At 40.4% G+C, this 23,532-nt stretch overlaps 1 protein-coding gene across 1 annotated transcript; it reads right to left on the bottom strand.

The window, feature by feature from the left end:
* Positions 1-1,220: 1,220 nt before the first annotated feature.
* On the bottom strand, positions 1,221-22,571 carry LOC107983213 (uncharacterized). Its single transcript, XM_062977663.1, has 4 exons — positions 21,847-22,571; positions 14,832-15,013; positions 7,118-7,241; positions 1,221-5,163 (listed from the first exon to the last, which is right to left on the bottom strand). The coding sequence occupies exons 2-4, from the start codon at positions 14,994-14,996 to the stop codon at positions 3,587-3,589; spliced, it is 1,866 nt and encodes a 621-aa protein (XP_062833733.1). The 5' UTR covers positions 14,997-15,013; positions 21,847-22,571; the 3' UTR covers positions 1,221-3,586.
* Positions 22,572-23,532: the final 961 nt, after the last annotated feature.

The raw sequence follows: 23,532 nt of genomic DNA, 5'->3' as shown, positions 1-23,532 counted from the left end.
CCAAGAAACCTGAGACAGATGTGTAGATGGGCACCGGACATCACGTGGCACAATCCCCTCCCATCTACATAGGCCCCGTACCTGGAAAGACACAGGTCTTCTGAAAGACTTGCATTTTTCCAGCAGACAAATTACCTTGACACAAAGCAGTATTTTTCTGCTTTGTTCTGAAAGCATTCGTTTTCCCCTGAGACGTCATCTGGATGCCCCAGGGGAAAACACAAGAGGGTGCATACGTTAGGTGCTATCTGAATGCGCCCCTACATACAACAGTCACATATTCAAATAGTCTTCCATTAGTCTTTTCCAGGTATTTATCCATAGATTTAAAAAAAATGGTTTGACTATCTCACTTATCCAAGACTCGCTTATCCAAGGTTCTGGATTATCCAAGGCATTTTTGTGGTCAATGTTTTCAATATATCGTGATATTTTGGTGCTAAATTTGTGAATACAGTAATTACAACATAACTTGACTGCGTACTGAACTACTTTTTCTGTCAATTTTGTTGTATAACATGATGTTTTGGTGCTTAATTTGTAAGATCATAATCTCATTTGATGTTTAATAGGCTTTTCCTTAATCCCTCCTTGTTATCCAAGATACTTGCTTATCCAAGCTTCTGCCGGCCCGTTTAGCTTGGATAAGTGAGACTCTACTGTACTTCTAATTGGAAGTTCACATTTGAGAACTTTTAGCCTTTTTTCACATGCTCATCACATATGATAAAATGTCCTTTTCACAAGAGTTTATACATTTTACCAAATACATCTTTGTCTGTTGTTTCTATTCTATAATGAGTTTCTTGTGCTGAGACCGACAAAGGTATTTTTGGCAAACCATGGTTTATATTTATTCCATGTGTTTATTAAAGCATGCCTTATAAAATGATTACTAAAATCTACACTGTCTTTAACTTTATTGTATCATAAATATCCATGTTACCAAAACCTAAAATCATGCCTTTACAATTCTAGTAATCTTTTATTGCTCAGCACCACAATTCTTTTAATCAAACCCAAGAGCAAGTTGCTAAATAAAATTTCAAATCAGATAAACCCAGTTTCCCTCTTTCCTTTGCATCTTGCAGCTCTTTATATTTGACTTTTGGTTTTATTTCCTTGTCATATACACTTAGGTAGATCCATCTGCCATTGCTTAGGTGGTACATTCATTGTCAAAACTGGTGCTTTCTAGAATAAAAACATATACCTAGGCAACATATTCATTTTTAATGAAATTCTTTCCAACATTTACAAGTTTAGTTTCTCGCTTCAGGCCATTTCATTCTTAATTTCATTGCACATCTTAAGCTTGTTATTCTGAAACAGTATACAATTCGTATTTCTCATAATGATACCTGAGTGTTTTGCTTACTTCTGCATTTTAAAACCGGTCTTATCCATTAATTCTCTTTGATCTTTCGTTTTCTTTTTCTTTTTTGTCAACCTCTCTCTCTTTTTATTATTAATCTTAATACTTCCCAGTTTACAAAATTGTTTTCATTTTCCCATTAACGCTATACCTTTCAAAATACTTTCCGAAACATTACCAAGTCATTGGCAAATGCTCAACTTACACATTTCTCTTTTCAATCCTGATACCCACTATTCTCTCACCAAAATACTTTTATTCCAAAATTCTAGATAAGAAAGAGCAGCCCATACTCTCCAAGACCTTTTCTGCATCCAGTAAAATCAATGCATTTTAAACAAGTCTCTTTCTAATCCAAACAAGTATATAAATTGCCTTTCAAAGACACTCTTCCTTTTTTCCCAACACACCCTTTTTGAGTGACTTTGTCTTTCATCCTTCCCAATGACATTTCATCATATTATTTTTAAATATAAGGGGCCACTGTGGTTCTTGCTGACTCAGTTGCAGCATTCGATGTTTATCCCATTCTTATATTTTTATGTATTTTATTAATCCCATCTATATGCCTCATTTCTTCAAAGCGGTAAACATCTCTCTCTTCTCTTGTTCCAGATTTTTCATTGTAATCCATGATGAAGTAGCCAGTCTGAAAAGCAGGGATGTTATATTTTCATGTAACTTTTGCCAAGTTATATAGATGCTTGGTCAAAATGAAGGCTTTGGGGTACATATTTCTCTGGCTCTTTTGTTAGCATTGTCCCTTTTAGGTTTCTGTTTCTTAAATGGCTATACCTGTTAGCTTATTGACTTCTTGGTTTCTTAATTCTGTTATCCCATGGCTGCTTCTTTATCAGAGTGCAGGGGACATTAATTACCCTGAATTCATTATAGTTTTGGAAAATTATTTTTGAAAACGGGTGTTTAAAATTTTAAACACAAAAAATATTATTTCATGGGTTTTAAACTACTCTATCACTGGCCTTTTAAAGTACTTTAAGTATTGTAAATCGCGTTTGTAATTTAACAAAATTAATATGCTTTCTGTTTAATGGCATGCACCTCACTGATAACAATTATTTCTTAAACTATTTAAGCAACAGGTTTAGGCCTAGCCAAGTCTAACCTAACAAATCAACAATTATTGCAGAAACAGGCAACAATAAAACTTTTTAAAAAAAACACAAATCCAGTGTTGTTACAGAGTTCCATGCAGTAATTAATAACAATTCAGAAGAACTTGAAAGTAACGAGGGCCTCTCTTGTGTTTAATTATGTTTATATGGATTGTTTTATTTTACAATGTTCTTATTTTATTTTAGTGGTGGCTTTGTTTTAATGGATTGTTTGCTTTTATGTCTGTTGGACTTTCTGTCCCATATGTCCCTTCAGGGAGATGGTGGTGGAGTATAAACATAAAGTTGTTGTTGTTGTCGTTGTTGTTATTATTATTATTATTATTATTATTATTATTATTATTATTATTAGACACTGCCATATAATCCAGATTATTAAAGCAGAGAACAGGATTATATGCGGGCCCTTCTGCACTGCCATATAAAATCTAGATTATCTGCTTTGGACTGGATTATATGGCAGTGTAAACTCATATAATACAGTTCAAAGCAGATAATGTGGACAGAATAACTAGCAAAGTCCTCAATTTTTCCCTATACAGTAGAGTCTCACTTATCCAACGTTCTGGATTATCCAACACATTTTTCAATATATCATGATATATCAATATATATTCAATATATCATGATATTATGGTGCTAAATTCGTAAATACAGTAATTGCTACATAGCATTACTGCGTATTGAACTACTTTTTCTGTCAAATTTATTATATAACATGATGTTTTTGGTGCTTAATTTGTAAAATCATAACCTCATTTGATGTTCAATAGGCTTCTCCTTAATCTCTCCTTGTTATCCAACGTATTCGCTTATCCAACGTTCTGCCGGCCCGTTTATGTTGAATAAATGAGACTCTACTGTAATTAATAACTAAGGAATATCATAATTAATTATTTTTGAAAGTGTCACATTAGCTAGTGAAACAAATTGCCTTTGTGACTTTTCAACAAGTATTAAATTGCTATAAACGGGGTATCAAAGCCATTTTCATAGATAGCCACATTGGCATTATGGTTGCCTACAAAGAGCAGAGATGCACCATGGGTTCTGTAGTAAAAAGGTGACTTTATATCTAGGCCCATCTTTTATACCTCCTGCTCTCAAGAGGTGCCATTATATTTTCAAATTCATGTTGCTTCATAAAATGGAAGAATTCTACTACAGTCTCCCTCTTTTCTCTTCCTCTGAGGTATTTATACCAGGGAAGGTCATAGGAAAAGTACTGTGACATAGAGATAGGTGGGCTTGAGCTGTAGGCCACTCTTTGGTCCCCAGTGCTGGATATCAGCCTATCAGTTGACCAAGCATTGGATGAGGCAATCTGATTGGAGGTTCCTTCTTCTCCTGAAAGGTCCTCACTTGTTTTTTGGTTGATGGTATCTTCTGGAATCTGAACTGAAGTGTTGCACCACTCCGGTTCATGATAATCAGTTGCAAATGGAGGACTGAATTCTGTCTCAGAATCCTCATTTTCCATATAGTCAACATGATGACTATTCTCCTGAACTTCACTTTTTTGCATATGTCCTGCACCCGTTTCCATAGAAGAAACAGGTGAAATTAAGAATTTCTCTGAAGGAACAATATTTTCTATTATAGATAATTTCTCCAGGTTTCCAAGTGGGCTTCCCTGTTGTGGCTCTAATGTTTCTTCCAAAGAAGATTGTTCTTGGCTTGGGAGATCATTCTCATTGTCTGTTCTTAGTAAACTTTCATCTTTAGTATAGAACATCAAAGGAGTACCTGATGTAGTCTTGAAATAATGCCTTCCTGTTATTAGCTGTCTATTATCTAACTCTGGAGCTGGAAGAAATGCTTGAGAAGTCCCTAGTTTTGATAAAGTATTGTTACATATTCTTTCATATGCAGTATATTTGGATGGTTGTGAAGTTGGAAGGAACATCTGAGAAGAGGTCCCTAATTTTGTTAAAGCATTGTTGTATATCCCTTCATATGCAGTATATTTGGATGGTTGTGAACTTGGAAGGAACATCTGAGAAGAGGTCCCTAGTTTTGTTAAAGGATTGTTATATATCCCTTCATATGTAGTATATTTGGATGGCTGTGAAGTTGGAAGGAACATCTGAGAAGAAGTCCCTAGTTTTGCTAAAGTATTGTTATATATCCCTTCATATGCAGTATATCTGGATGGTTGTGAATTTGGAAGGAACATCTGAGAAGAGGTCCCTAGTTTTGTTAAAGTATTGTTATATATCCCTTCATATGCAGTAAATCTGGATGGTTGGAATAAAGCACTGGGTCTACTTCTTGCAGGTCCTTGAACATTGTAAAAAGAAGGTAATCTTACACCTCCAACAGCCATGTTACTTTGTGTGACTGATTCTTTCGGGTTTTCTAAACCACTGGCTAATTCCTTAGAAGCTTCCATTTCAGGAGGGACCTCTTCTCGACTAAAATCTTCAACAGCTCTATGGTTAGGGATTAATTTGCGCCAAAGAAGATATTGAGATGACACACTTTCACTACTAACAGAATGGCCAACACTAGATGGGAGAGCATGGGTCAAATTGCTGCCATCTTGTCTAGCATCCCTCTCAAAAGCTGGAAGGGGAGATGCAATGGAAGGCTTTTCCTTTGTTTCACGAACCTCACAGTCTTCTTCCAAAGACTTAGGCAGAGCCTCCTGAGCTGCAAATGGGGGAAAAAAGAAAATTAAATGTAAACAATAAATAGCAAATCACATAAGTATATATATTCACCCTACATAACCATTTTTTCATTAATGAAGCACTCTTTTCTAAGGGGCTGTCCATGTCCATGGATTATGATCCACAGTTTGAAAAAAATGCAACAAAATTTTCAAAAAACCAAACTGATTTTGCCACCTTATATAAGGGACACCATTTTACTATACCATTGAATATAATGGGACTGGAGCATACATTGATTTTGGTATCCACAAGGGGTCCTGGAACCAACCTCCAGTAGTTAACAAGGAGCTACTGTAATTAAGAAGTGCATAGAACTAGATCACCAAATTCTGAAACATACCAACTCCTGGAGAACAAGAACAATCATATATACAGTAGAGTCTCACTTATCCAAGCTAAACAGGCCGGCAGAAGCTTGGATAAGCGAATATCTTGGATAATGAGGGATTAAGGAAAAGCCTATTAAACATTAAATTAGGTTATGATTTCACAAATTAAGCACCAAAACATCATGTTATACAACAAATCTGACAGAAAAAGTAGTTCAATACGCAGTAATGTTATGTTGTAATTACTGTATTTACGAATTTAGCACCAAAATATCATGATATATTGAAAACTGACTACAAAAATGGCTTGGATTATCCAGAGGCTTAGATAAGCAAGGCTTGGATAAGTGAGACTCTACTGTATATATGTGTGTGTGTGTGTGTGTGTGTGTGTGTGTGTGTGTGTGTGTGTGTATATATCCCAAAAACCAGATCTGGAAAATCTTAATTTGTTGCTTTCTGCCTGCCAATTTACCACAGCACTCTATGCTTTATTGAAAACTGTTCCAGACCTTCAATATCTACTGGTTGCAATGGGTGAATAATATGGGAAAATGTCTTACCCAGCTGTAACTCTGGGGCAGTGGTAGAGAACAGACTGAGAAGGTAGGCCCTGCCTTGTACAAACTGTGGCAGTTTTAGTTGGTGCAAACCCATTGTTGGACATTATTGTGTACCTAAAAGAAAAAGTCTTTTTTCTGTTTACTGCTGCATCATACAACTTTGGTGGTACTCCAGCAATTTTGATGTATTAGAGCAGGAGTCCCCAAACTAAGGCCTGGGGGCCGGATGCAGCCCTCCAAGGTCATTTACCTGGCCCCTGTCCTAAACTTTAGAATTAGGGTCGACCTAAGTCTACCTGGTCTTTGGAGGTCTTTTTGCTTACCTATGATCTTATGAGACCATCTAGATGGCTTTTGGAGGTCACTTTCCTTACCTATGGTTCTATGAGACCATCTAGATGGCCTTTGAGGGTCCCTTTCTTGACCTATTGTTTTATGAGATCATCTAGATGGCCTTTGAGGGTCCCTTTCTTTACCTATGGTCTTACGAGACCATCTAGATGGTCTTTGGAGATCTGTTTGCTTACCTATGGTCTTATGAGATCATCTAGATCAGCGGTCCCCAAACTAAGACCCATGGGCCGGAGGCGGCCCTCCAAGGTCATTGACTTGGCCTCTGTCCTAAACTTTAAACTTAGGGTTGACCTAACTCTGAAATGACTTGAAGGCACACAACAACAACAATCCTGATTTTGGACTATTTCATCACAGTCTGTCCCGCCAATAGTCTGAGGGACCATGAACCGGCCCTCCACTTAAAAAGTTTGAGGACCCCTGTATTAGAGGTTTCAGAACAAAGAGGAGAGACAGGCAGCTTGTAATATTGCCAGTATTTCCAACCTCCGTTACTAGATGGAACAGTTACATAGGGCAACCTTCCAATGATTCCTATTATTTCATGGTTCAATACCCCAGCTATGTACATAGGCCGATAAATCGATGGATTCACACTAGGCATGTATCTATTTGGTTTTTAGTATAGCTATGTTAACTAAAAAGTTAGTAAAACTATCATGAGGCAAATTCAATTTTTACATACCTCTTTGCTTATGCATGGAATCCCATCTCTGACTGGCTTCCAAGGCATAGTAATTTGGTGACTCTTCTAAATCCGGCTCAGATCTTGAATGCAGGTCCTGGTTGTCTTGATTGAAATCAGTTGGCTAAGACAGAATAACAACAAAATTACATAGTAATGAATACAAATATGTTTTATTCAAGCAGTATGAGAAAGTTTTACAAAATATAACTTAATATAGTTGATCATCTATTTCAATGATTCCCAAAGTGGGTGCTACCGCCCCCTGATGGGTGCTGTAGCAATCCAGGGGGGTGGTGATGGCCACAGGTGCATTTTTTTGTATTACCTTTCTATTCTGAGTTCAAAAAAACATTTTCATAATTTCAAACTTCAATGTTTCTAATTTACACCTTTCTTTACTATATTTTATGAAAAAGGTGGAAAGATTAATACATATATCTTTCTGTTTAATTGCTATTAAAAATTTTAAAAAAATAATTTCCAGGGAGTGCTGAGTAATATTTTTTTCTGGAAAGGGGGCAGTAGGCCAAATACGTTTGGGAACCACTGATCTATTTGTTTCCATGCATGTAAGGGAGCCATAGTTTTATACATTTGTGACACATGAACGAGGCAAACAACTCTTAAGATTACAACACAGGCCTGGGCTGTGGCGCAGGCTGGAGAGCAAGCCAGCTGCAACCAGCTGCAATGAATCACTCTGACCAGGAGGTCATGAGTTCGAGGCCCGCTCGGAGCCTGTGTTTGTCTTGTCTTTGTACTATGTTAAAAGGCATTGAATGTTTGCCTATATGTGTAATGTGATCCGCCCTGAGTCCCCTTTGGGGTGAGAAGGGCGGAATATAAATGCTGTAAATAAAAATAAATAAATAAATAAATAAAATTAAAAACAAAAAGTGATTTTTCTTTGGTTTGGGGCCCAAATCGTGAAATTAATCTTAATTGTGTTGGACTTATGGATGAATTTCTTTGCATCCCTGGGAGTCTGAGATGCTCAATCCTTCCCAAATCTCCCTTAAAAGTCATAAAAGTCAGGGATGGGGCTGGGTTATTATCTGGGAAAGAGGGTCAAGGGAGGGTTGCCTGGAAGGAAATTAATAGAGTCTCTCAGAGGACAAACAACACTCTGTCCCCAGAACTGTTTGGACAATTTCGGGATACTTCCTGCAGCCTGTTGCGAACCAACAAGGTGGCAGTGGAAGTCTCAGACTCTTTACTAAATAGAGGCAGATGGACTTCTAAGCGAGCGGTCCAGATATCTCTCTCGCAAATTTTTTCCTTGAGCCAGTCGGAAGTGAAGATCAAGACCATTGACTGGCTTCGCAGAGACTATCAATCCTGGAACCGCTCCGTATGTCTTCTCATTGGGCTGGAGGATAGAATGTTGCTGGAAGAATTGTTTTTGTACGGGCCTAAACTCCAACAATGGGGTATCATTCTGAAGAGGGTACTAGTAGACCCATTGATTCGCCCTCTAGACATCGGACTGCCTCGCAAAATACAAGAGTCCCCAACATCAAGCTATGTTTGTTCTACCCCCCAGCCCTGCCATCAGTCATTAGTTGTGCCTAGTCCCCCTCCCACGTTAGATGATGTTATCATATTAGATGACTCCTCTTCTCTCATACCAGCGGAGATAAGCCTCTCTTTTAAACAATCAAGTACACTTGGAGGCCTTTCCTCCCAGAACAGCTGACTATCCCCCTCAAATGGCAATCTCAATCAACCAATCTCTCAGGAGGAAGAGGGTTCTCACGGGTGGGGCCCCATTGAGGTGGTGTGGGGGAGAAGGAAGAACGGTCACCAACGACCCAGGGAGAAGCGCAACAGAGTTATTGCGACCCTGGAGAGGAATAGGTGTGGTAGTCTTCAGGACAGACTCCTCAGCCTTAAGGTCCTGCTTCTGAATGCCAGATCCGTCAATGGTAAGACAGCTATCATCCAGGATTTAATCCTGGATGAGGGGGCGGATCTGGCATGTATTACCGAGACATGGTTGGATGAGCTGCATGGGGTAAATCTCACCCAGCTGTGTCCACCGGGTTTCGGGGTTCATCAGCAGGCCAGGGTTGAGGGGCGGGGAGGAGGAGTCGCGGTGATCTTCCGGCAGTCCATCGCCCTGATCAGGTGCGCCGTTCCGCAATCTACAAGGTTTGAATGTGTCCTGCTGAAGGTGGGAGCCCGAGACAGCTTGGGGATTCTGTTGGTGTACCATCCACCCCGCGACCCAGCAGTCTCCCTGTCTGAGCTAGCAGAAGTGGTTTCTAATGCGGCCTTGGTCTCCCAACAACTTATTGTTTTGGGAGACTTTAACATCCATGCCGAGACCACATTAACAGGTGCAGCTCAGGATTTCATGGTTGCCATGACGACCATGGGGCTGACTCAAGTTATACCTGGGCCCACACATCAGGCGGGACACACGTTGGACCTTGTCTTCATTGTGGACGGTGGGACAGTCAGAGTGGAAGAACAAAATATCCTTCCATTGTCATGGTCTGACCATCATCTGATCTGTCTAAGTTTCGCCGTGTCTTCTAACCTCCGCAGGGGTGGTGGACCCACTAAGATGGTCCGCCCCAGGAGACTGATGGATCCAGATGGACTCCTGAGGTCTCTTGGGGATCTTCCTGTTCTGGAGACTGGCGACCCTGTCGATGTCCTGGCTGATCGCTATAATAGTGAGCTGGCAAGGGCATTGGACACGATCGCTCCCGAACGTCCCCTCTCGCTGCGTAGAGTCACGTCTACTCCTTGGTTCACTGAGGAGCTGGCCGTGATGAAGCGTGCGAGGAGGGGACTAGAGTGCATCTGGAGGAAATCTCAGGATGTGTCCGACCAAGCACGGGCTAAAGCCGCTATTAAGGCTTACTCCGTGGCTCTGCGGGCAGCCAGGAAAGCTTTCACGACTGCCCGCATAGCGTCTGCGGCCAATAGGCCATCGGAGTTGTTCCGAGTTGTTGGGGAGCTCCTGCGGCCCCCTGAGACCCGGGAGCTTCCCGATGACTTGGCAACTCGGTGCAGCGAGTTCGCACACCATTTCGCAGGCAAAGTTGCTCGGATACGTCGTGAGTTGGACTCCAGCTTAACTGTGGTTTCAGCGGAGGTAACCGAGGCACCTGTCGGTTCGATCTTATGGGATTCTTTCCGGCTTGTTCTTCCTGATGACGTGGAGGGGATTCTTGGGTCTGTGAGGGTGACCACTTGCGCTCTGGATCCTTGTCCTTCTTGGCTGGTTAAACTGGCCAAAGATGGGTTGTTGGAGTGGTTTGTGGCTATAATAAATGCCTCCTTGGGTAAGGGGTCATTTCCATCCTGTTTTAAACAAGCGGTGGTAAAACCGCTACTAAAAAAAACCTCGTTAGACCCATTGGTTTGTGACAATTGCAGACCAATCTCCAACCTCCCATTCTTGGGCAAGGTGCTGGAGCGGGTGGTTGCCACGCAGCTCCAGGGGTTTCTCGATGACACCGATTTTCTGGACTGCTCGCAGTCTGGCTTCAGGCCTGGGCACAGCACCGAGACGGGTTTGGTCGCCTTGGTGGATGACCTCCGCAGGGAGCTGGACAGGGGGAGTGTGACCCTGCTGGTTCTCCTGGATATCTCAGCGGCTTTCGATACCATCGACCATGGTATCCTTCCGGGGCGGCTCTCCGGGATGGGGCTCGGGGGCACAGTTTTGCAGTGGCTCCAGTCCTTCCTGGAGGGCCGTTCCCAGATGGTGAAGCTGGGGGACACCTGCTCGGACCCCTGGCCATTGACCTGTGGGGTTCCGCAGGGGTCTATCTTATCCCCCATGCTATTTAACATCTACATGAAACCGCTGGGAGAGGTCATCCGGAGTTTTGGAGGGCGTTGCCATCTCTATGCAGATGACACGCAAATCCACTACTCATTTCCATCTGATTCCAAGGAAGCCCCTCGGATGCTGAACCAGTGCCTGGCCGCTGTGGCGAACTGGATGAGGAGGAACAAGCTGAGAATCAATCCCGACAAGACAGAGGCCCTCCTGGTCAGTCGTGCGGCAGATCGGGGTATTGGGTGGCAACCTGTGCTGGACGGGGTTGCACTCCCCCTGAAATCACAGGTCCGCAGTTTGGGGGTCCTCCTGGATTCAGAGCTGACGCTTGAAGCACAGGTGTCGGCGGTGGCCGGGAGGGCCTTTGCACAACTCAAACTTGTGCGCCAACTGCGACCATACCTCGTGAAGTCTGACTTGACCACGGTGGTCCATGCCTTAGTTACTTCTAGACTAGACTACTGTAATGCACTCTATGTGGGGCTTCCCTTGAAGACGGCCCGGAAATTACAATTGGTCCAACGCTCGGCTGCCAGATTAATAACAGGGGCAAATTACAGGGAGAGATCCACTCCCTTGTTTAAGGAGCTCCACTGGCTGCCGTTCATCTTCCGGTCCCAATTCAAGGTGCAGACCATCATCTATAAAGCCCTAAACGGTTTGGGACCCACCTACCTCCGTGACCGTATCTCCTTCCATAAACCTGCCCGTTCTTTGCGATCATCCGGGGAGGCCCTGTTATCACCATTGCCTATATCCCAGGCCCGCCTTGTAAGTACAAGGGAGAGGGCCTTTTCTGCTGTGGCCCCCCGACTGTGGAACTCACTACCTACTGAAATTAGGCAAGCTCCCACTCTGTTAGCTTTTAGGAAAGAATTGAAAACATGGCTCTTCCGCTGTGCTTTTGGTGAGTAATTTCTGTTATAGATCTCCGTATTACTCCCCTCCGAACATCTATCCTCTAGATTACCCCTTCCAAATATCCCTGCCCATAGTGGAGTACTCCTCTGTCCCTCTCACTCCGGGTTTTATCTCTGTGTTCACGCGGCCTGCCCTTGCTTTATTGTTTTTTGATTTCTTGATGTTCTGTTTATTATTATTTATTGTATTTTGAATGGTGCTATGATATGTTGTTTTTATATCTTATTATGTTGTATTGCTCTGGGCATGGCCCCATGTTAGCCGCCCCGAGTCCCCATTGGGGAGATGGTGGCGGGGTATAAAAAAAGTTTTATTATTATTATTATTATTATTATTATTATTATAACTTCTGGTCAGAGGAATGAAATTAGCCACATCAAAAGGGTTCACGACTCCTTCTTTCCCATTTCATAAACTGTTGCAGAAGGTTCCCCTGCCCTTCATGATGTTTCTGAAGGTGGAAGCATATAAGGGAAAGTAGGATCATAAAGGGTGCAACGGGTTAAACCACTGAGTTGCTGAATTTGCTAACCAAAAGGTTGGAGGTTCGAATCCGGGGAGCAGAGTAAGCTCCTGCTGTTAGCCCTAGCTTCTGCATATTCGAAAATATGCAAATGTGAGTAGTTCAATAGGTACTGCTCCGGCGGGTACCGCTCTATGCAATTATGCCAGCCACATGACCTTGGAGGTGTCTACGGACAACGTCAGCTCTTCGGCTTAGAAATGGAGATGAGCACCATCCCGCAGAGTTGTACATGTCAGGGGAAATGTTTTACCTTTACTAAGATCATAAAAATCACCTGCCCACTTATTTCCTTCTGTACATGCGGAAATACACAATGTGCTGTTCTCAATCCAGTTCAGTATTTTGTTTGTTGTATCAGTAAATTGTTGTGAGGGTTCTCAACTGCCTCCTGTACAATTTCTCAGCACTTGAGCCACTGTTTTGAATTGCTGAAAAACATTTGCCTCTGCACTTCTTCCAAAACTGTACAAGTAATAGCTACTGTACAGGTAATAGCTACCTGATAGGAATGCTACACCTGCATGAAATTATCTGTGTTAAAGACATCAGGGCTACTTGCTTATGAATAAATGTGCATACTATTCTACTCACAAGTATCGACAGGCAAATACATTATGAAGCTGTGCCAGGATTTCTTACAAAATACTTCTCTGAAAAGAAACATATTCAACAAAAATGGGTGGGGGAACCCAGAAACACAGGCCTAACAATAGCTGGAAGAGCATTCTACAAGATGGGAGCTGATTTTGTAACTTTTAAGTAGTACTAAAAGCTTTCTGTTCTGAATGGATGTGTATTACACTCTGCAGTATTTCTCCATTCTTAGGATCAACAGAAGGAACCAAAGAAAGCTCTTAAGGCAGTGAATCACATACTTTGTTTCTCCAGGTGTTATGGACTTTGACTCCTAGAAGCCTTAGCTTCTTTGATTAATAGTCAAATTTTCTAGGAGATTGTCCAAGCATCGAGAGGATTAGATCTTAGGAACCATGCTCTAAAGCTGTGGTTCTCAACCTGTGAGTCCCCAGATGTTTTGGCCTTCAACTCCCAGAAATCCTAACAGCTGGTAAACTGGCTGGGATTTCTGGGAGTTGTAGGTCCAAACACTGGAGACCCACAGGTTGAGAACCACTGCTCTAAAGTAATATGCTTACTCTGTGTCCTAGCAGTCAAGGCAATTGAGTACTACACCCCAGTCATGCCAGACTTACCTTCACCTGTCACTAGGTTACTCCTACATTAGGAATCTATAATTGAACTAGGCAGCAAAACTACATATGTAGCAGTATTCGCCAATACATTTTTTTTCCTGGACTGTATCACTGAAACTGCTGGAAGGGAATATTCAATTGCATTTTAAGTGTAAAGATAGTATTCCATATGTTCTATGTCTATGCCTACCATTCAAATACAGTAGAGTCTCACTTATCCAACACTCGCTTATCCAACGTTCTGGATTATCCAACGCATTTTTGTAGTCAATGTTTTCAATATCTCAGGATATTTTGGTGCTACATTCATAAATACAGTAATTACTACATAGCATCACTGTGTATTGAACTACTTTTTCTGCCAAATTTGTTGTCTAACATGATGCTTTGGTGCTTAATATGTAAAATCATAACCTAATTTGATGTTTAATAGGCTTTTCCTTAATGCCTCCTTATTATCCAACATATTCGCTTATCCAACATTCTGCCGGCCCGTTTATGTTGGATAAGTGAGATTCTACTGTAGTATCATCTGGGAAAATAATATCCCATAGCTTTTCTGCATGTAGAGACTGACTGTGAATGATGATGATGATGATGATGATGATGATGATGATGATGATGATAATGATGATGGAGACTGGCCCGGAGGGGAAGTAAAGGAGAGAATTCCAAGAGAGCAATAAAACAAGCCTTTTATTGTTATCACAGCTGATGATAAGGCAAACAGCCATAGGCACCCACGCTCAATGGGTCCATACTATGCAAATGGCCGTCGCAACATGTGCGTAGCAAACAAAGAATATATACCTTTGGCTTATCTAAAATTGATCAATGGCTGAGGGTCTTCCTCACCTTCCACACCTACTTTGGCACAAGTGATACCAATGACCTCACTTTCTTCTCTCTTTGGAACTTCCTGGAGAAAAGGCACCAGTTCACAGGAAGGGAAGGGCATATGCAAGAGCAAAGCTACATAGGCAAAAGTTTATTATTTTCTGGCTTATGGTCCCTACAATAATATTGCAACCCGAGGCAGGGTACAAGAGAGTTAAAACAGAACAATAAAGCACAACACTTAAAATGCATCAATAAAATGTAGTTTAAAATTCACAAAACAATAATGATTAAGACAAGCAATGACTTGGGAGTGCTGTCTGAAGTTAGAATGACTTCATATGTAAAAAAATAAGTTTTGTTGGGATCCTCCCAATTAAGCCCTAACAATCCCAGGCCCAAAGAATAAACACCTACCATTTCAGCCTGTTCAGCCCAGTCCCCTCTACAACTGTACAATAGGTGCAAGGCTGTTGAGATGTTCAAAGGTGAGAACAGGATGTTTTCATTGGGCTGTTCACTTCTCAGCAGATGAAAGAGGTCAAAGTAAAGGTTAGCATTCGCGTCACCAGGGTAGGCCATTGTGCCAGCCAGTCAGCCTAGAAATAAGCAGAAAATTCATTGGTGTTTTTGTCTTGATTTGCCCAATTCAACTGATAGTGTAGGACAGGAAAAAAAAACTTAGAAATTATTTTTAACAGCTATAAGTTTCTCAGATGCATTTCATAAGAACACTAAATTGTATAGAAAATATACTCAATAGTATCAGAATTAATCTAATTCTTTGATATACATAACACAGCTTGCAAATAGCTGATAAATATAATGGCTCAAAGGATTTCAGTTTTCTATACAATTTAGTGACCTTATGAAAGAGTTGTTTTTAAATAATAATAATAATAATAATAATAATAATAATAATAATAATGCAGACTGTGCAAGGAAACTGACGAAACCATGGATCACATCCTCAGCTGCTGTAAGAAAATTGCACAGACAGATTACAAACAGAGGCACAACTACGTGGCCCAAATGATTCATTGGAACTTATGCCTCAAGTACCACCTCCCAGCAGTAAAGAACTGGTGGGATCACAAACCTGGAAAGTATTGGAAAATGAGCACGCAAAGATACTGTGGGACTTCCAAATCCAGACTGACAAAGTTCTGGAACACAACACACCAGACATCACAGTTGTGGAAAGGAAAAAGGTTTGGATCATTGATGTCGCCATCCCAGGTGACAGTCGCATTGACGAAAAACAACAGGAAAAACTCAGCCGCTATCAGGACCTCAAGATTGAACTTCAAAGACTCTGGCAGAAACCAGTGCAGGTGGTCCCGGTGGTGATGGGCATATTGGGTGCCGTGCCAAAAGATCTCAGCCAGCATTTGGAAACAATAGACATTGACAAAATTACGATCTGCTAACTGCAAAAGGCCACCCTACTGGGATCTGCGCGCATCATCCGAAAATACATCACACAGTCCTAGACACTTGGGAAGTGTTCGACTTGTGATTTTGTGATATGAAATCCAGCATATCTATCTTGTTTGCTGTCTCATAATAAAATAATAATAATAATAATAATAATAATAATAATAATAATAATAATAATAGAGTTTTGGAGCACAATACTCCTGACCTTACAATCGTGTTAAAAAACAAAGTATGGATTGTCGATGTTGCAATCCCAGGGGATAGCAGGATTAAAGATAAACAACTGGAAAAGCTGACACGATATGAGGATTTAAAGATTGAATTGCAAAGACTCTGGCACAAGCCAGTCAAGGTGGTCCCAGTGTTGATCGGCACACTGGGTGCAGTGCCTAAAGACCTTGGCTTGCACTTAAACACAATTGGCGCTGACAAAATTATCATCTGCCAGCTGCAGAAGGCCAACTTACTGGAATCTGAACGCATTATTCGCCAATACATCACACAGTCTTAGACACTTGGGAAGTGTCCAACCTGTGATCCAATACAACAGCCAGCAGAGTGTCTGCTGTGGACTCATCTTGTTGTGCTTCAAATAATAATAATAATAATAATAATAATAATAATAATAATAACAACAACAACAACAACAACAACAACAACAACAACAACAACCATCTCTGAATAGCATTGATTCTTCACAGAAAACTACAAACTTAATGGATCTCAATTGGTGGAACTATAGATGCTGTGTTTTCAGTTCCCCCAAACCTCCAGATAGTATGGCCAATAATCTGGGAGCTGAATTCTTAACTGCTGTTTCCTGATTCAGAAATATTGCCTTACTCCACTGAACAATCTAAAGCAATTTTGGATCAGTTTTCAGAAAACTTAATGAAAAGAATCAGAAATATACAAAAAAGTATACCTCCATTAGAAAGGGCTCCTACATCAATCTAGAGCCCACTCCAGATAATTGAACCTTAAATATATTCAGCTCATGATCCAGAAAATTCAAAACACAACAAAATCCCATTGAAACCCACAATACTTCTGGCTTCTTGCAGCCATTTCAATTCTACACAAAATGTCAATGTGCTAACATTATACCCATTTAAGACTTGCAAATGGAACATCAACAGATAGCTGCATAGTCAACCAGATTATGTACAGGACTCATAAGAAAGGGCTTATTCTATCGTCAAGCTCATGGTTTACAGATTATTTTTCCTAATCCCCTTCCCGGGTAAACAACCAGAAGTATTTACCTTTCCTTTGGCAATGAGGTTCAGAACTAGCCGTCCAGGTTTACCTGCCTATGATATACTAACCTAAGCAGAGAACCTTTTCTATCTTTGCCTGTCATGTGTGTTTTAGAGTTCAGTCATGCGTTTATTAAAGATCATTTACATATAGAAAATGAAGTATGGTACAAATAATAGTTCTGCCACTGGAATGTTGTTACTGCCCGGTTGTTCTGAACTTATAATTTGTCTTGTCCTTCCCTCCAGAGTGGAAACAGAAACTTCTGAAGGTACCTTAAGTATTTTATTTCGATTACATCTCTGCTCATTAAGAGTTGAGTTGAAAGGACTGGTATGTGCATACATATGCATTTTTTAAAAAAAGAATTACCTTGTATTTTTAAAGCCTTGAGCTCTGATTAGCACATCACAGCATTCGCAATAGAACTTTTCAGAGAGACTGTGCTGACTAGAGAGTGGGATTTGAGAGCTCACGATACACACTTTTAGAACATCTGGCATCAGCCCAAGACATCTTGCCACAAATCAATGTTGATCAAACTTACCCTTAACCCTACTTCAAAACACCATATTTGGCCAGCAAGGAGACCATAGGTGTGACATCCTTGCAGTACTGGCTTGTGAGTGCCAGGGCAATGGGTTGGTAATCTGTTATGCGCTTTAATCTGAATTTTAACTGATTTATCTAGATTATTGACCCTGGGCCCCTAAATAGGGATCTTCCCTTTGGATATTTCCTCTAAAATTCTGAATTAATTAATTCACTGCCTTGCTAACATAGAAGCCATTAACTGCAATTGCATAATCATCCAGCTTCAAAGTTAATAAACAGTGGCAGTCTGGGTCTCTGTTTTGTGTATTTTAATATGTATTTTATAGAAATATATTTTAATATGCAGCTTTTATAGATATACGTTTTAATATGTGGATTTGTAGTACTTTTACAATATGTCTGTATTCTGTCACACGCTGGGCCTGTGACTGATTGTCTATTATATAGGACGTACACTTTACGCCTAGTGGGAAGCCAGGGTGCCTAAAGAAAGGTTGTTGAGGAATTTCCCTGAAAAGATGGCCTTGAAGTCTTTAAAGAAATAATAGTCTTTATTGACGAACAAATAATAAATCTTCAAGGAGTCTTGTCCCCCAGGACAGGCGATAGGCTTTGAATAACTGTGAAAACCCTCTTATAACCCCTCCCAGGCTATCTGTTATCTGGGCTTAGCTGGTCTGGGACCCACTACCGACTCCAAGTGCATCTGGTTGTCGAGTGGACCTACCAGCCAAGGCTTGCAGATGTTTCTGTGCTGTTGTTCTGTATCCTCGGACGGTCAATATCCCTGGTGTTCTTGAAATAGGAAGCTTTTTACGGGATGAGCTGGTCTACGTCCTATAAATGAGCTTCCTAAGTAAGACTAACTTAAAAATGGCTCCTTCCCTCCCAGAGCCCTGAACAAGGGGTGGAACCAAACTTAATGGTGATTGACAGGTGGCCTGCCCTATGATTGCAAACATTTGCAGAAAGAAAATAAAGTAGAAGGTTCTGGTACAGCTGTACCAGCACAGTGTGTGTTTGAACTATTCTGTAACCCACCTCATTCTGCCAATCTAGCAGTTCGAAAACATGCAAATGTGAGTAGATCAATAGGTACCGCTCCAGTGGGAAGGTAATGGCGCTTGTAGAGAAGTTATGTGTTAAACAGAGATTATTGATATGATTTTATTTATTTGTTTGTTAAAGGGGAAAAAAAGAGTTATATATTAGCAAGGAAAAGCCTAGCATGGAAACTAGCTGGAAGCAGCATTTGGTAGGTTGCCATGGTAACACAGCTTCCCTTGGGAGAAAAGGGGCGTGGCTAAGATGACAGTTGGAGCATATTCCCTTTTAAAAGCTCAGTTGCTGTGAGGGTTTAAAAAGGAGTGGCTGTTAGGGGTTTAAGAAGAACAGTTGCGGTTAGGTTTTGGAAAAGATTAGGAGCTGTGGAAATCAGCTAAGGACGGCAGCTTATGGTCACTCAGGGGAAAGGCTGGGAATATAAGTTGACCGGGAGTTTAGTATACTGTTTTGAAGAGAAGTTATTTAAGAAATATCCATTCAAGAAAGACTACATTGTAACTTAAGATCCTGTTTATGTATTGAAACCATAAGCTTATGTACAAATAAAGATTGAATTTTGTTATTGTTCACAAAGATCAATCTCCTTGCCTCTCTGTAAGCCTGTTACCTCACGTTGGTGGCAGTTACCGTACCTATCTATATAAGTTACCGTACCTATCTATATAAGTTACCGTACTTTTCTATATAAGTTACCATCTTTACTCATTTAAACCCAATCAGTTCCGTTATCCTTCCTTATCCACTAAATCATCCCTGTCATACATTCACACATCCTCCATCCCTCCCTCTCACACGCGCGCACATCTCCTGAATTGGAGGCAGCAGTGGGATTTAAAAAAGGATTTCCCCTGCCTGAGTTGAGTACCACAAATTGGGCTCCCTTCAATTGGTGGCAGCGGTGGGATCTAAAAAGATTCCATCCCTGTCAGACACAGTTCCCTTCAGCGCTCCATGCAGTCATGCTGGCCACATAACCGTAGACACCTCCAAGGTCATGTGGCTGGCATGACTGTATGGAGCACCATTACCTTCCCGTCGTTTTCGAATGTTAATTACCTTCCCACATGTTTTCGAACTGCTAAGTTGGTAGAAGCTGGGGCTAACAGCAGGAGCTCACTCTGCTCCCCGGATTCAAATTGCTGAGCATTCAGTCAGCAAGTTCAGCAGCTCAGCCGTTTAACCTGTTCAACCACTGGATTTGCAGAAATAACAAGGACAAGAGCAAGGAGCTTTTCTCGCTGGTCGCTTAAAGCTCTGCTTAAGATGGCAGTTAGCGTACTCTCATGCTAGTTCTCGCACTATTTCTTAACTCAAATCTTGGCTCACATGTCAAAGCAAAAAATCAACCAAGCAATGGCTCTTATCTCAAAAAACTTGTAAGTTGGTTTGCTTGCAAGTCAAGGTTTCACTGTATATACTTAAATATAAAGTATCCTTAAAATTGATATTATTAATTGTTTTATTAAAATAGTAATGCAATGCCAGTTTTAGTTGCATATAGTAACAATATAGGAACCTCTATTATATTTACAAAAATGTTTAAGAAGGGCATATGCTATCAGCAAGCAGATGACACCCTGGCCAGGCTGCCAGTGTTTATGAATAATTTCAGTGAGCCACCCCAGCTTACGGGCTTCAATTGTGCCACCATTTGGCTTCATTTTCAAAAGTGACTCTTGCAGATGAATCAAGGATGCCTAAAATAAAATGCAAACTGCCTCTGCTGAGTTCCATCCCTGAAAAGTTGCGTTTTGCATTACTGCAATTGTTGCAATTTTCCCAAAATCTCTCATGGACAGAAAGTATTGTTAAAATGCAACAGTATTGGAATTATTAGCTACCGTATATACTCGAGTATAAGCCAACCCAAATATAAGCCAAGGCACCTAATTTTACCACAAAAAAACTGGGAAAACATTGACTCTAGTATAAGCTGAGATACCAATAAAATTACATTAATTGAGGCATCAGTAGTTTAAATGTTTTTGAATCTTTATATCAAACTGTAATTTAAGATATGACTGTTCAACTCTGATTAAATCATTATTTTCATCTTCTTCAATGTACATGTGCTTATGTATCCTTTTAATAATAATAGAGTGAAATAATAAATGTAATAATAATAATAAATGCAGTAAAATAATAAATGTAATAATAAATAGAATAAAATAATAAATGTATTAATACAGTAGAGTCTCGCTTATCCAACGCAAACAGGCCGGCAGAATGTTGGATAAGCGAATATGTTGGATAATAAGGAGAGATTAAGGAAAAGCCTATTAAACATTAAATTAGGTTATGATTTTACAAATTAAGCACCAAAACATCATGTTAGACAACAAATTTGACAGAAAAAGTAGTTCAATACGCAGTAATGTTATGTTGTAATTACTGTATTTACGAATTTAGCACCAAAATATCATGATATATTGAAAACATTGACTACAAAAATGGCTTGGATAATCCAGAAGCTTGGATAAGCGAAGCTTGGATAATTGAGACTCTACTGTACTTGAGTATAAGCCGGTCTGAATATAAGCCCATCAGGATCCTCACCAGAGTATAAGCCGAGGAGGTTTTTTTCATTGCTAAAAAAGGGCTGAAAAACTAGGCTTATATTCGAGTATATATACAGTATGTATTCTATTTCTTAATGATTTTAAAATGAAGATACTGTAATTGTTTGGCTACAAGCATCATCACTGTTGTTGTCATTACTAACAACAACAACAACAACAGCAACAACTTTATTCTTATATCCTGCCTCCATCTCCCTGAAGGGACTTGGGGTGGCTTACACACAGCCCAAGGTGCCTAAAAATAGAGCATATAATAAAACACAATTAAAATACAATTGAATAAAACATATAGGTATATAAAACAACAACTTTAAACTCAATTAAAACAGTGCTCATCAACCAATGGCGGTAAGTGGCCAGGCTGTAAACAATATGACAAGGGAATGGGATAAGTGCAAAGCTGTAACCATGGGACGAAGTGCAAGGCTGCATAACAATTGCGTTGATCAACTAGGGGCTAGGCGCTCTCCAAAGGTTGTTTGAACAGCCATCTCTTCAGGTCCCTATGGAAGGAGGACAGTCTTGGGGCTTACCTAATCTCCTTGGGAGACAGTGGCAGGACCTAGAGGAGGATCTCCCCAGCAAATCATAGAGCCCGCACTGGTTCATATACTTCTGATGTTGCTACTGCTAAAGAAAATAACATTTTGAATTAAAACGTTTTTTAGTTTCTCTGTGTGCTACCAAGATAATGGGAAGAGCTGTACTCACCTCTGATCCTATTTCATACATATGACTGTACAATCAAAATAGGTGTTTCTGGAAAAAAAATAGCCTTCACAAGATACTGTGGAGACAGCAAAGCAAACAGCATCTCTAACCCAAGGTGTAACTCTTTGTCTTAAAGAAAGGGTGCATGATTCAGACTTTCTAATTCATCCTTGCCTACTTACTACACATGGCCACCCAGAATAGGGCTAATGATATTCAAGAAGTGGCGGACAGTAAGGGCGGTAAACAAAGTACAATAATTATTGTATTACAAGCTTCACACTCCCCATTAACTAACTATATGTGTTCCCCAACAATTCAGAAGTGATGTTTATTCTTCTCCCTACAGTCTCCACCCAGCATCATTAGTACAAGTATCCCCTTCAATCATCCTTTGCATGCATTCTTTTTTTTCTTGAGTTTTGTATCTAATTATCATGTTATTTTAGATGTATTGCCTTTTAACATGTAGGTTCCATTTAGTGTGTTGTCAAAGGCTTTCATGGCCAGGATCACAGGGTTGTTGTATGTTTTCCGGGCTGTATGGCCATGTTGCAGAGGTATTCTCTCCTGACATTTTGTCCACATCTATGGCAGGCATCCTCAGAGGTTGTGAGGATGCCTGCCATAGATGTGGGCGAAACATCAGGAGAGAATACTTCTGGAACATGGCCATACAGCCCGGAAAACATACAACAACCCTGTGGTTCCATTTAGCTTTCATAGCTAAGTAAAAGTCCTAGAACCAATTTAATGTCTACGGTCAAGACAAAGTGGAAACATATTTCAAGTAAATGAGACTGCCTAGTGTGTTTTTAATCTACTGAATCCTGGTCCACAAATAGATTCTTCCAAATTCTTATTATTATTATTATTTAAAAACCAAATGTGGAATTTGAAGAAGTATATCAAAAATAATATTATATTAAATGGTTGCCAGTCACTCTACAATGATAGACCAAGAGGTGAAGAACAAAATGGTTAAACAACTAAAAGCCAAATGGACAATAACTGAGTCTCCAATAGCAGTTCACAGACAAGTCTTTCCTCCAACTCTGTCCTGTTGCCTACTAGTAGCACTTGATACTTAATATGACTATCTTTCTCTGTCTAATAATAGTACTGATTCTGAAAGGTGGTCAACAACCAAAACACGTTAAAGAGATTCCAACTCCTTTTATCTGCTATGACAGAGAGGATTACAGCAATGCAGTTGTCGTTTTACACAATGTCACAAATGAGGGACACAACCCGTGGGGAAAGAATCAGGCGCAAGAGACATAAACAGTGATCTTGACTCTGTATTGCATCACATAAATCCTTCCATGCAGAATTATGCACTGATTGTGCTACACAAAACTTGTGCTGAATGGCATGGAAAAGCACAGCTGAAACTTAAAACTGGATGTGGCTCTTATGTGCACATGAAATTCTCATGAGCAACATATTCATATGTGTAGGCCTGCATAGCTATATTTCCAAAACTGGATGCAGATGTTCCCTATTGG

The sequence above is a fragment of the Anolis carolinensis genome, chromosome 4, assembly GCF_035594765.1.
Source record: "Anolis carolinensis isolate JA03-04 chromosome 4, rAnoCar3.1.pri, whole genome shotgun sequence".
Taxonomy (NCBI): domain Eukaryota; kingdom Metazoa; phylum Chordata; class Lepidosauria; order Squamata; family Dactyloidae; genus Anolis; species Anolis carolinensis.
Note: the sequence above shows the minus strand (reverse complement) of the source record. Positions and strands in the feature narration are given on the sequence as shown.

Excerpts from the sequence above, each read along its gene's own strand:
- LOC107983213 (XM_062977663.1), bottom strand. The coding sequence starts at position 14,996 with ATGGCCTACCCTGGTGACGCGAATGCTAACCTTTACTTTGACCTCTTT. Across the intron at positions 7,242-14,831 it reads GGGCTGAACAGGCTGAAATG|CCAACTGATTTCAATCAAGA; the intron begins GTAGGTGTTTAT and ends ATTCTGTCTTAG. Across the intron at positions 5,164-7,117 it reads TTCCATGCATAAGCAAAGAG|CTCAGGAGGCTCTGCCTAAG; the intron begins GTATGTAAAAAT and ends CCCCATTTGCAG.